General features: G+C 40.1%; 1 protein-coding gene across 4 annotated transcripts in view; it reads right to left on the bottom strand.

Annotated features, from left to right (window-relative positions):
* Positions 1-708: 708 nt before the first annotated feature.
* CD55 (CD55 molecule (Cromer blood group)) overlaps positions 709-14606 on the bottom strand; it is a 29843-nt gene continuing 15945 nt past the window's right edge. For 2 of the 4 annotated variants that reach the window (XM_084778638.1, XM_084778640.1), the window contains 3 exons: positions 14509-14589; positions 13730-13750; positions 709-851 (listed from right to left, as the gene is read on the bottom strand). In XM_084778638.1, coding sequence (XP_084634764.1) covers positions 724-851; positions 13730-13750; positions 14509-14589 — 230 coding nt within the window. In that variant the 3' untranslated portion in view covers positions 709-723. Of the gene's footprint in view, positions 852-2114; positions 3415-13729; positions 13751-14508; positions 14590-14606 lie in introns of those variants that run through there. The other 2 variants (XM_084778639.1, XM_084778641.1) reach the window with 1 other exon arrangement.

Raw genomic sequence — 14606 nt, 5'->3', positions numbered from 1 at the left:
TTCCTCTGTGTATTTACAATTCTGCTGGGAGTTTTCCTCTTGTTCATTTAAATGGACTTAAACTATTCTGTAATTACATATGTTATCTACTACCAACGTCTTAGCTTGAAGGATTTCAGGCCTCCCTGGTCGGGGCTTGCCCTTGCCGGGCACTGACTCTTTTGAACATGTCACTGTCATGGTTGAATACTTACTTTCTGAAACCCTTCATTTCTGATACTTAGAAGATCTCTCATGCTCATTTCTTCTTCTTCTTCTTCTTCTTCTTCTTCTTCTTCTTCTTCTTCTTCTTCTTCTTTTTTTTAATTTTTTCCCTGCTTCCATTTTGGAATTGGCTATTTGTAAACCCTAATTTTGTTCACTGAAGAAAGGCATTTAGAAATAAAAATCTTGAGGTCCTGATTTTAACGAGAGTTTTCAAGGCAGATCTCTCTCCTCTCTCTCCTCTCTCATCTCTCCTCCCCCCCCCCACACACACAAACACGCACACACAGAGTAATAATGATTAACCTCATATGCCAACTTGTGCTCACAAAAGGGTTTCCCAGATAGCTAGTAAGCTACTATTTCTGGGTGAGTCTTGGGATGATTCTAGACCACAGAAGCATTTGCGTCAGCTGTGTAAATAAAGAGCAATCTCACAGTGTGGGCAGCCATGGTATAATCCATTGAGCACCCACCCAAACAGGGTGAAAAGATGGAGAGTGGATTCTTGCTCTCTTCTTACTCTGGGACATCCTTCCTCTTCTGTACTTGGGAGTCAGAGTCAGAGCTTCTCTCTGGTTTTAAAAGGGCCCCAAGAGTTTTGACCATAAGTATGCTATCAATCACTGCAACAACAGCAACAAGTCCTTGAGGGAGAAAAATTAGGCAACACAGTTAATAGACATATGGGCAACTTTATACATACTGTTCGTTCACAATGGTGATACATAGTAGTTCTGAGGCAAGTTTTTTTTTTTAATAAGAATAGAGTACATTGTTTATGGTTTCATCATGCCATAACTTTAACAGGATCACGCTGCTTTTCCAGACTTCTTCAAAGGAACACCAGTGAAATATTTTAAGAGTCACAGTGCTCAAATAAAATTGTTAATAAGTTTCAGAAAGTGTCAAGTATTTCAACATAACCATGTCCAATTTTATATATTTTGTTCAGGGGGCATTCATATATTAGGGCTGAAGCCAGACCTAGTACTGAATGCCTGCAATCCTAGCACTCAGGGTGCTGAGGCAGGGGGATCATGACTCTGACAGTGAGACCTTGCCTCGAAAAGTCTAAAAGCAATAGTCAAAGTTCAAGTTCAGCATTTCTCAATATCTGAAGTATGTGTTATCACAAACCTACCCTCATTAACTTTCAACTTGATCAGGTGGAACGGAAAAACCTCCTAAAGTGAACACACAGGGCACCGTCATCTGCTTCTGAACCCATTGTGCCGTGGCATCATCCACAGTCCAGACACCATCCATCCATTTCAAAACTACAGCATAAGTGCCCATATCTGGCATAAGTGTGTGGTATAACTGAAGTCTATATTCTTACTCCCTGTATATACAAAGTGCCTCACTGTTAAGCTAAAGTTGGCTTGAGGACAGACATTACACTGTGATTATCTTGATAGCCTCAGCACCAGAGCAAGGTAGCATGCGCATGTGACACTCTGAGACGGTTCTGAATAACCAAATCACTGTTATTTCTGCTGTTTTAGGAAGTATCAGGCAAACTGCATGTGAAAGTTTTTGCATGTGGATTTTTTTTAAGTCTCTTAACACCAAAACCAACAAAATAGTTGAAGCAATGGATTCCCAGTCATTGCTAGCCTCACAGCATGTATATTATACAACAGTCCACATTTAAAATACAACTAGAAATGAAAAGACTATATTCAAAGCCTACATGTTAATGTGGTTATCTTTCAGTGAATTGATACCAGAAAAATAGTAGAAGGTGATGTGCCGAGAATGTAGAATTTCAAATGAGCTGAAAATAATTCACATGGGGATAGCCAAAATATAACAGTCTTACTATTTATGGAGAGATGAAAAAGAACCTCTTATCTAGAAATAAAATATTCACAATTAAGAAATTTCAAATATTAATGAGACAACAGTGTGATTATTTATTTATTTCTATTTAAATAAAATGATTTTTATTACATATCATCTTGATATACATTCAAAACCAAAATGCACATTGATATAAATAAATATAAGTAGATTTATCTCAATATTACAAAACAATAAGATTTATAATTTGGCTATGAACATATCACGTCAGAAGCACAGAATCTTTTCATCTGGAGAGGTTATGGAAACACAGGGCACTATTAATGACCAGTCAGTGAAGTCACCTTCCTAAGGCTTTTTCACTGGGAGAAAAAAAAAAAAGAAAAAAGAAGAAGAAGAAGAAGAAAAGAATTCCCTGAGAGCAAAACTGCAGCTTATCCTTCTGAAAAATAGAGAGCTACTCCCGACTCAGATCTGTGTTTAAAGGGAGATTAGTCTTTAACCTTAACCTCTTCTTTCACCACCAACTAAGTCAAAAGTCTCAACATTCTTCATTTTTCCTGTCTGTCTATCTATCTATCTATCTATCTATGATGTTTATTTCTTGAGACTGACTCTCAAGTATCCTAGACTGGCCTGAAACTCACTAGGTTACAGGGAATGACCTTGAACTTCTGATCCTCTTGCCTTCACCTCCCAAGTACTGGGATTACCAATGTGTACTGAGGGAGGAACTGGGGGATTCACGCATGGTAAGCAAGCGCTCCACCACGTCAGCTACTTTCCCAACCTCCTTCCACTAGTTTGTTAGCATGCTCTTCGTTTAGGACATCTTGCCAATTTATCTTCATAGAGAGTGAAAATGAAAACACCTTCAGGTCAAGGGTTAAATTAGGATGTTCCATCTCTGTGGCAATTTTGCTTAGAAGAAAGGAAATTTAGTTTGGGGGGTCTTTATTCTACTTTTGCATTCTAATTAATAGTTTTAGAATAACATGATAGGGCTAGCAAAAGAAATCATGGTTTCCCTTTCCCCATACCACTGTTCTAAGCATGAAAAATGTCCACATTTCCCACACATTTTAGAAAAGAGAGCATTCGATGTTGTGAATTTTTCCAGTTCTGAAATATTTTCAGTAGACTTATGTGCATCGAGATACCATTGCAGACAAACTCATTTCCTCGTCCTTTGTTAACTTTCCTCACACTCCTTAGAGACAGTGATAGCATATAAAAAAATACTATTACATTTATTGTATCCATTCCTCATGAGCATTCTAACAAACTAGAAGTAGTCTCAGTGGTTGTGTGCACTTTCTTCTTAACTCTTCTTTGGCTAAGTCAACTAGCCAATGAGTGATAGCATCGCATGCAAAACTGTCAAGGTTATTAAACATGTACGCCCTGAAAGTTAAAGAAAAAAAAAATTAAAATCAAGACGATTTTATTTACTGATGGCTCAGTGACTGAGAGCAATGCCTGCTTTTCCGGATGACTGGGTTCATTTCCCAGCACCCAACACACAGCAGCTCACAGCTGTCTGTGATTCCAGTGCCAGGGAATCTGCTAGCCCCTCTGGCCCACACAGGCCCTGCACACAGGTGCTGCACACACATATATGCAGGCGGGACATTCACACATACAAAATAAAGGTAAATAAAACCTTAATAAACACATTCATTTATGGAATTCCCAAACAATATTTAAAAAAACAAATAACTGACGATGTATATCACAGCAACAGGGGAACCAGTATGTTAGACATTCATTCAACAAATAATAAGTTCAACAAACATCTCGAGCAATAACTGAAACTTAAGAGGCTATTACCCAAGTCTGCAGAAGCTATAAGCCAACTGTCCTAATTAATAGACATTTTGTACGATGCAGAAACGTGGTATTAGGCCTTCCATACCTTTCACAATTAATTAGAATTTCAAAGGTCTCGCATCACACTTAGGAAAGTTGGCAGTGGGCTGATGTGCTCACGTGCTCATGCTAAGTATCCTAAGTACTGCACAGGAAAGAGGGAAGCGCTGACTGGATGATGTGACTTCAATTTTTTCTTTCTTTCTTTTTTTTTCTTTTTTTCTTTTCTTTTCTTTTTTTTTTTTTTTTGGTTTTTTTTTTGGTTTTTTAATATAGGGTTTCTCTGTGTAGCCTTGGCTGTCTTGGACTCACTTTGTAGACCAGGCTGGCCTTGAACTCACAGCAATCTGCCTGCCTCTGCCTCCTGAGTGCTGGGATTAAAGGCTTGAGCCACCACGCCTGGCACGTGACTTCAATTTCAATCAAAAAACAAAACTGAACATTTGCTCCTACTGCCATCCCTAAACACAGATACAAACCAATGCTTCCAGGGAACTATAAGCCTTCTGATGGACACAGGATGGCTGGACGGAGATACATAATCACCTCACCCACCAACTGTGTCCCTTGTCATTTCTAATTATCTAACTACAAAGTCGGGAGACTGAGCAGACACTCACAAAGCCAGGGCTCACCCTCCACAGCGTATACTTCTGAAATGAGTGTTTTCATTGGTTACTGTCTGGTTTGCTCTTCAGGTACTATTGTTGTTGTTTTGTTGTGTCCCCCACCCCACCCCCGCTCTGTAGCCTAGGCTGGCCCCAAATCACGGTCCTCTTCCCTCAGCCGCCCACGTGCTGAGATTAAAATCACCAGCGTGTGCCACCATACCTGGTCATGTGGGTCATTACTTAAGCATGCAGGTAAAAGGCATCATTTTAGAGGCTTGCGTAAAGTTCTCTGTTTCAGAAACTAAGGAACTGTAGGGCAGAACACCAGAATACAACTCAGGACCAATATTCCCTAAATGGTCCAGCACTTCCAGCCTATTTAAAACGTGATGGCAAGTAACCATGAGAGTGTGCCTACAAACTGGAGGAAACCAAGACGGGGGGGGGGGGGGGGGGTCTCACAGCTCATCACACCTCCAGTCCCCGCCCCCCCAGGCGCCAACTCCAGTGAGCTGCTACCACTCTGTAAATGGATAATTTGTAATTAATCAGCAACAACAAAACCAGAAAGCTGGGGCAAATCCAAACAGAACAGGAGGCAGGTGGAGTGATTTTGTTTTTCTCAGTGTGTTTTGGCTGAAGGGTCTGCACAAGTTTTTATTTATTCTATGACTATGTTCATTTGTACTAAGTTCTGAATTTCATTCTCCAATGTTCTGCGAAAGCGACGCCTTAGTGCATTTGGTATGGTAGAACCCAGAATATTTAACTGGTCTCAAACAAATTCCTGTAAAAACTATTTACCATGCTCAGCCCAGACCTAATGATCAGAGGTGGTTTTTTTTTTGTTTGTTTGTTTGTTTGTTTAACAAAAGAGTGAACACTTTAGTGGTTTGAATAATATTCATGTACTTTATAAGCCCCATTTTGGAAGAGTAGAAAATAATGCATCTTTTAAAGCAGCCATCTCTTGATGCCGGCTAAGGAATGGGGGGGACTGGCTCCAGGAGGCCCTGAGGAGGCTAAGATCCACAGGTGTCCAGGTTCTTGCTACAAAACTGTTTAGTAATCACAGATCAATTAGAATCTGCACGCCTTTCATAAAGCGTGCACAGAGGCTGGAGATGGCTCTTTCCAGAGGACCTGGGTTCAGTTCCCAGCAAAGGCAGTTCCCAACTATTTGAAACTCTAGTCCCAGGGAATCTGATGCCCTCTTCTGGTCTGTGTATGCACTGCATGCACTCAGTGTATAGACATACACGCAGGCAAAATACACACACACACACACACACACACACACACACACACACAAAACAAAAGAAAGAAGTGTGCATATGTAAACACTGTTGCTAGTTTAATGAGGAAAAGAATGAGACCTACAGAGGGTAAAAAGAAAAATAATCTGAGCTAACCATTAAAATGGGCAATTTGGTAGCAGCATTAAAAAGTAGTTGTTCTAATTAATTGGCTGAAATAAGCAGGAAATGAGTCAGTTTTGAAGTAGTGCAAGTGTACACAAACTATTTCACTTCTGAGTAGTTATGCCTCCAAAATAAAACAGCATCAACTTAAATCACCCTGCTTGTCCACGGGATATGAGAGCCAGCCATGACGTTTATATTTAGTGTGTACATTCAAAGCACACCAGCTGTTTCAAATAACACTGACCGTTCCTTACCCTGCTGCTCCCTAAACGACTGGATCTTTGCTTTATGCTAAGCAACGTTTTATTCTCTTTGCAGGTGACAATCTATTTGAGCCTCACTCAAAGCCCCACAGGGAGTTTGGTCTTTCACCATCTTCAAGAAGTCAGACCACTCCAAGCCACCGGCTGTAAACAGGCAGCCAGAATTCAGAACTGATCCAGGTGGCTTAGCTTCATGCCTGGACAAGATGTGGAAAACTGCCTAATCACAGGCAGCTTAGAGACACTACAAGCCAGCTCTTCCTGGATTTCTTTGCTTTTCTACAACACACAGATATTACCACAAATTCACTAAAAAAGAGTAAATTACTCATATATCATGAAGAGGAACTTTGACATTAATATCATTTTTCTTTGAAGTATCATTACTACCCTAAATACTGGTGCAGGGAGTAGGGAATCTGTCCCTCCAGAGTGGTACTAACAGAGGGGAGGAGACAATGTTCCAAAAGAGGAATTACTCTAAGAGAGTGATTTGCTAACACAGTATTCAAGTCTTACAGGGGGAAAAAAAAACCCTAAGAATAAATTTTTTAAAAAATCATCAGCCTGGTGTGGTGGCTCTAATCCCAGCACTGAGGGAAGCAGAAGCAGGCAGATCTCTGTGAGTTCAAGGCCAGACTGGTCTACAAAGTAAGTTCCAGGACAGCCAAAGCTACACAGAGAAACCCTATCTCCAAAAAAAAAAAAAATTAATAAAATAAAATTATCAAAATTTCTGCTTACCCTGAGTTTTCATAGTGCCAGAAAAACTGACTAGCACTGGGGTACCAATTACTATATCATCATCAGCAAATCCTGGGGAAGGGAAACTAGGTAACACATGAGCGCCAACTACATATACTGTAGTGTCACAGGGCTAACGCAGAACAGTTAGAAGGCAAGTTCAAGGAATAAACATGAGAAATGAATTGCAGTTTGCATGTGGTTTCCTTATCCCAGAAGACTCAACAATAAAGATTGTATACCACCCACTTCTCTTCTTGGAAGAAAAACCAAGTGAAATATTTTATAACATCTCAGGGCTTCAACAGGAAGGCCCTGATAGCACTGGGAGAGACACTCAGTGTTTGAACATAGCCTGGCTCCAGTTTAAGTGCACTGCTTATCAGTTAAGTCGATGACTGGTGGTGGCGGTGGTGGTGACAAAAGATGTAATTTTAGAGTTGAGGACGTGCCTTGGAATTCACTCAGATTGGGTAGGTAAATAATCTGAGTCTCAAGTGAAGGTTATGTTTTAAAGAGAGGTTGTCCGCAGAGTTCATAATAAACACATGGCGTTTCCGCCTCTCAGGAGAGATGCTGCGCAGTTGAGACTACAGAGTAAATGACGTTTACTTTCCCTGCAGAGTGTGTGTGTGTGCCGGCATTCTGTCTAGCGTACACATCATCTCAAGTAGGTAAGCAGAATTTAAGACTGCCAGAGCCCTTTGGAGGTGAATACAGGCAAACAGGTAAGTTGACTAGCACCCCTCTGCTTTCACAGCGCACTGCTTAGGGCTGTTGGTTTGGCTTTGGTCATGGGGGTAGGGCCTGGCATGTGACAGGCAAACAGTCACCTACTCTCACCTTTCACCAGCCTCACTCTCCCGCTAATGGCCCTAGACTCCACCCCTTTGACTGGTAATACACAACGGAGATTGCACATGACACTAGATGAGTGACCAAAGCTGACACATCTAATGAGGAAAACACAAACGTTGCACAACTGTGCTTCCGTGTACAGCTTAAGAATCAGTTATTCACACGGCAGTAAGACTTTTACAGAATTTTACCTACTGTTTCTTTAGCTGCTGCCCCCAGGGCCACACTGTTACCTCAAAAAGACAATGTAATCGGAATTACTCAAAAGTTTTCAGTTTCTCTTCCTATGATGAATTCTCATTGATCTCATCACTTTGAAATCTAATTTAGAATCTGGATGAAAAATGAAGACAGAAAATACAAACATGAGCCTGAATGTCAGGGTAACCCAAGTTAAAAAGGCTACCTTAAGAGTGTGAATCAACGTGTTTAGCTCTTGAGAAAGCTGTGGAGGTTGGTGGCTTAACAGAAACCACACAAACATAAGACACTAACATAAAACCCACAATCCTACACATGTTCCCAGTGAACACATAAAAGCATAACTCTCAAGTTGCAAGCAAGGCCTTTGACATCAGTGCAATTGCCTATGATCTCAGATTCATTTGGTAATCTATTAAAAAACAAACTCAAAGGTGAGCAACTACTACCAATTTTAGGCTTGTGTAACTTAGGATAAAGGAAAATATACAAATTATCTATGAAATTATAATAAGTCACATGCCCCTAAATCATAGCATTGAAGAGAATCAAGGAAAATTATGTAACTTTAGAAAATGCCATTCCTCAATAAAAGGAGCATCTCAGAAAGAGTCCCTGTTAGAACTGCATCTCTGCCATGTTTAAAGCATCGCCTTTAATCCTTGAACTCGGGAAGGCAGAAGCAGAAGGATCTCTGGGAGTGAGGCCAGCCTGGTCTACAGAGTGAGTCCAGAACAAACCAGGCTACCCAGAGAAACCCTGTCTTGAAAAACTATTAAAAAACAAAAACAAAGCAGGTGTGGTGGTGCACGCCTTTAATCCCAGCACTTGAGAGGCAGAAGCAGACAGATCGCTGTGAGTTCAAGGCCAGCCTAGTCTACAAAGTGAGTCCAGGACAGCCAAGGCTACACAGAGAAACCCTGTCTCAAAAACAAACAAACAAACAAACAAAAAAAACAAAAAGCCAACACTGGAAAGATTTTATATCTCATTTGATCACTTCAGTAAAGAAGCACAGTGCTGGGCAAACTGGAAGTGCTTGATAAATAGTTAGTAAACTTCACTGGCAATATTATTTTTTGCAGGTGAGAAAACTTAGATCCAAAAAAAAATAACCAACATTGATGTTATTTTTGCTTATTATTGTTGTGCATTGCCACAACAACAAAATCTTACTTTTAGCCCAAGGTTCAGGCCGCAGCTTTTTTGCATTAAAACATGAGGTGGGCTAGTGAGACAGCTCAACCGTTGAGGGTGAGCACTCCTCTTGCAGAGGACCTGACTTCAGTCCCCAGCACGCACAAGTGGTTCCCTACAGCTCCAGGGGGATCCAACACCTCCGCACTCGAGTGTACATACTATATACACGTGTGTCATCAGCTGAATGCTGACCAATATATAAGCTATCACTTTGATGGCTGAAAACTCAAGTCAGACATGTTTCTGCCAGCTGCTGTCCCTTAAAATGCTGCCTGGCACATCCTCTTGACGAAATGTGGGGTGGCCCTATCTTTTCAAAATGTCTCACCTGTATATCTAGCCACGTGAAATGTGACCCACCATGAAAACAGACTGCAGTGGCTAGACTGAGTTCTTGCTTATAACCCACTTCACAAAACAGAACAAGAAGCAGAGACACTATGGAATTACACTAAAAGGAGACATGTGGCAAGGGGAAAAAAAAGAATGTGATAGAGAAAAACCTAAAATTCCAGATTTCTAAGCACAGGCTCATAAGGAAACTTAATGGCTACCTGACTTCTTAACAATGAATAACCGGCAGATAGCTGTGGCCGTTCTACAGCGGACTTTAAGAAGGTCACATGTCAGGACCCCAGAAGCCAATGTCAATCGTCAGAGCAGCATCTTTCATTCAAATACTGACATGAGATTCAGGACTCCTGCAGGCTGATCTGCAGTTCATACCATATTCAGGATAATGAAAATGAGTACACATGATGTGTTTCATTAAATATTTTCTATTTTTTAAAAATGTATTTATTATATTATGTATACAGTGCTCTACCTGCATGTACACCTGCACACCACAAGAGGGCGTCAGATCACATTATAGATGGTTGTGAACCATCACGTGGTTGCTGGGAATTGAACTCAGGACCTCTGGAAGAACAGCCAGTGCTTTTAACCTCTGAGCCATCTCTCCAGCCTCAATTACTTTCTAAATTTAATATTACTTCAACTGATCTCTACATGAGCGTTAAGACAACAGGGTTTGAGCACTGGGGACGATGGCCAAAGCAACATGAGTAGAGAATCCAGGTACTTTGTCTAAGTTGAGTTATACAGTCTCCTGTCTTATCAGTAAGAGGAGAGTCTATAACTTTAAAGTGTCTGTCACTGGCCTCTACTTCCTTCCTTATTTAGTGTTGAAACTCTGGATGAGTTACAATTCCTGTAAACTGCATTGGTCAATGGAGAATCATTTTTCTTTGTGGGTGTGGCCACTCCAGCAAATGGGCCCTCAAGCATCTGCATACCGAACTCTGAGTCAGCAAGTGCATTTAAAAAGAGAGCTCATCAAGTTAGGAAGAGGTGAGAGATATGCTGGGGGAGCTGGGGACCGGAGGGGGAAACGGGATGGATATAAATCAAAATCCACTGTATGCACGTATGAAATTCTCAAAAAAAAGAAAGAAAGAAAATATTTCAGCTTAAAAGAAAAGAGTATATATGCTACACCCCAGTATTGTTGTAAATTAAAAAAATATATACATGTAAAAAAACATCAACTACAGCAGCACTTGCTACACAGTAAACACGCAAAACTTACTTGAAAAATGGTTCTTGTCCTTCAGTGTAGCCAGGGGGATAAAATGTGTACAAATATATCTCAGAAAAAGAGTGGAGACTGCATGCACACTGTGGCTTTCAGGTGTCTTGTGTATTTGTCCCTTATTACTACACTAGGATGGTTTGTATCCTTCATCACATATAAACTAACACAGGATCTGTCTCATAGGGGAGAAAAATGGGACCCAGGGACATTAACTTAATTTTTGGGTTGAATACTTACTAAATTAAAAAAGCCAGATTGAAACCAAAGTTTGACTAATTCCTAAGCACCAGTTGTTTTTGGTTTTTTTGGGGTTTTTTGGTTTTTTTCCTTTTTCTTCTAGATGATATTGACTTTAAAAACAAATAAACTATGTTGACTTCATATTGCCAAATGGGGGCTCCAAGAGGGTAAAAAGATTATTTTTATGTAAAAAAAAAAAAACATCACAGGCATACAGAGAACATAAGCTGACTTATTGTGTGTGGGGGAATGAATATTTCATGTAGAGTGATTAATTAGGAAAAAAAAATACTTAAACAGAGCCTTGACAGAGGGAAGAAAAGACTAAGAAAGAAGGGTGGGGAGCTGACACAACATAGAGCCAGAGCCATTTATAAAGCAAATTAAGATCTGATGGGAACTTTAAGGCAGCAGCATAAAGGCAACTGGCAGAGGGTAAGGGGCTCGTTCTCTCATATGTGGGAGGTTGGAGTTGCTCTTTGTTTGTTTGTTTTTGTTTTTTGTTTTTTGTTTTTTTGAGACAGGGTCTCTCTGTGTAGCCTTGGCTGTCCTGGACTCACTTTGTAGACCAGGCTGGCCTCGAACTCCCAGCGATCCGCCTGCCTCTGCCTCCCGAGTGCTGGGATTAAAGGCGTGCACCACCACGCCCGGCTCTGGAGCTGCTCTTAATTCACATCCTGTGCTAGGAAAGCATCTGTGTGCTTGAGTATGAAACCCGGAGGCAGCGAAGGAAGTGGGGATGCGTGACAAGGGAGCCAGGAAGAGTCTACTAAAACACACTTGGGAAGGAGAAGGCTGTAATGGTATCTAACACTTTGTGTGTTAATAGTTAAATTAAAACTTTATAAACATGAAACAAACAAACAAACAAAGAAGATCTGATGGTTTCTATATTCTCTTAAGAGGAATTAAATGGGAAAAATTACAGATTTCTTATATATTACCATATGATCGACAAAAGCATTTTCCCAGGCGAGAAGAAGGTCTGGCTGAACAAGAACGGAGTATAATGACACGTGTGCAGAAACCTCCCCAGGGACACTCACTTCTTTGTGCACTCACTAAAAAGTCAAATTAAAAACACTCCCAGCTGTCTATAGAAATAAAATAAAAAAAAAAAAACATGAACAGATAAACATTTTCCCTGTAATACGGGTTTCATCTTTAAAATGAGATAACAGAATAAGCTTAAGAAATTACACTTTTGCCGTATGTCTGACTGCAGGAAAGCTGTCAGAGCCCAGAAATTACAGTATATCCTACAGAGAGGTTCCTGGGAATGAGGTCTACAAGACAGAAGGAATTCAAATGTAAAAAAACGAGAAGGGGGTGGAATTCATCAACACCTGTGCCTGACATGTACAAGGCCCAAGTTACATGCCCGGTACTATAAAAGTTAAAAATATGAAATAACAACTATTTCAAATCTCCACTAAATACCACTGAGTAAATAACAGAAGCTCAGGCATCATACTCATCACTTTGCAAATCATTAAATCAGGAGATTTTTCACTCACTTAGAATATATTTATTTCTATATAAAATATAAAATGGACAAAAGCAATTCCAACTGCTGGGATATTTCTAGGTAAATCTTTAGCTTGAACATCAAGTAAGTATGACAAATACTGGTAAAAGTAACAATAGAAACTAAATGTTTCCGGCTCATGTCCCTGAGCTCATACATTCATGTATAAAACGGGGGTGTCACTGCTAAGTACATAATTGCAAAATAAACATCTTTTCATGAAGGGTGTTTTCAGTTGTACATTACTTTAATATGCCACTTCGCTATTTCACTATTTAACAATTTCTCTTACCATTTTGTTCAGGGGTTTCTTGGCCTTATTAATAAGTAACAGCAAATAATAATGTAATGTAATAATATAAACAATAATGTGCAAAGAAAAACACTGACCAAAAATAAGTAGCAGTAAATAATAATGTAATATAATAATGTAAATAATAATGTACAAAGAAAAACACTGGCCACATGCTAGAAGGGATTGCAACACTATGTTTTTACCTTCCCCAACTATATTAAGCATCAAGAGAATATATTTTAGAGACCTTTGCTTGCCGGGAGTGGTGGCCCACGCCTTTAATCCCAGCACTCGGGAGGCAGAGGCAAGTGGATCATTGTGAGTTCAAGGCCAGCCTGGTCTACAAGTGAGTCCAGGACAGTCAGGGCTACACAGAGAAACCCTGTCTCGGAAAAATGAACAAACAAACAAAAAAGAGACCTTCACTTAAAGCCAGAGATGGAGGAAAGATATACTCAAAAGTGGGGACTCTTACTTACAGATGGCCTATATCAGATATCTAAAAATGGTCAAAGAGTTGGTGAATTTTAAAGCTTTGTGGATAAACACCGTATTATTGACAGTTACTTCTCATATGCCTAAGACAACAGACTGACACAGCAGGCACTCAATGCTACCTGACGGATTGGCCAAATGACCCGAAGCTGTCCTAACATTACCTTAGAGCAAGGACACTGTTGGGAATATGGCAGCCCATAGTGGGTACCTAGCGGTGTCCACAAAACCAGCCGATTAAAAGCATTTACCCGCCTTCCCTCAGGTGCCCATAAACACTGTATTCTGATAGTTTTCCTGAGACAGTTAAAAGATAAGATTCTCTTGCAGAAATACGGACCGCTCTTCCCACAGTGACGGCAATTTCTTTTAACTCCCTGTGAATCAAACTTACCATATATAAGATGGTCAGCACCTAAAAAAAGTAAAGGGATGGGGGGACAGAATTATAAAACTAAGCATTTGAACTTTTCATTAATTTGCTAACTTAATATAGTATATAGTAATCAGCTATACCTCAGACCTCAAAACCAACCCAAATTTCCACAAGGTAAACATTATATATACACATGTATATATATACATATATAATTTATATTCAAATATACATATTTGAATACAATTATACATTATTTATTTCAGTAGCATCAACACTAATATTTGAATCAGCTGGGCAGTGTTACCAACGCTGACATTAGCCACAACAGTTATAGAACACCAAAGCAAACACTACATATATGTAGTTATATGACTCGATAACAAGAAACAACTCTGAAAAGCTGAACTAGAAAACAAATGACAATATGATCTACTATCAAAAACTATCAACCCATGTATGGAGGCACAGGCCCGTCATCCCACAACTTGGGAAACTGAGGCAGGGGGGTATCAAGAATTCCAGTTCAGCCTGGACCCCCATAATGAGACTATCTCAAAAACAAGAATAAAAAACCCAAGACAAAAACTATCTGAAACCCAAGTCCCTTCCCACAGACTCTAACAAGACTCAAAGTTACCTTACCAACACACGTGTCACAGTGTGCGGTGGAAATCAAAACATGGTATGGAACACTGTAGCCACAAGCAGCTGGAGGCTGGGGAACCCTGTAGTCTTAGTTAAGTTTCCATCCTAAAACAGACCTGTGTACAGGAAGCTGAACAAATTCAACTGACCTGAGGAAGGCTTTTCTTTGTCTTTGGATGTTTTCGTTGGATGATGTGCCGTTACCTTGGTAGCAGGTACATGCGGTGTCACTGTAATACGAGCAGAA

The sequence above is a fragment of the Acomys minous genome (assembly GCF_964271855.1).
Source record: "Acomys minous genome assembly, chromosome: 1".
Classification (NCBI taxonomy): domain Eukaryota; kingdom Metazoa; phylum Chordata; class Mammalia; order Rodentia; family Muridae; genus Acomys; species Acomys minous.
The sequence above is the reverse complement of the archived record's forward strand: the minus strand, read 5'-3'. Positions and strand labels throughout refer to the sequence as shown.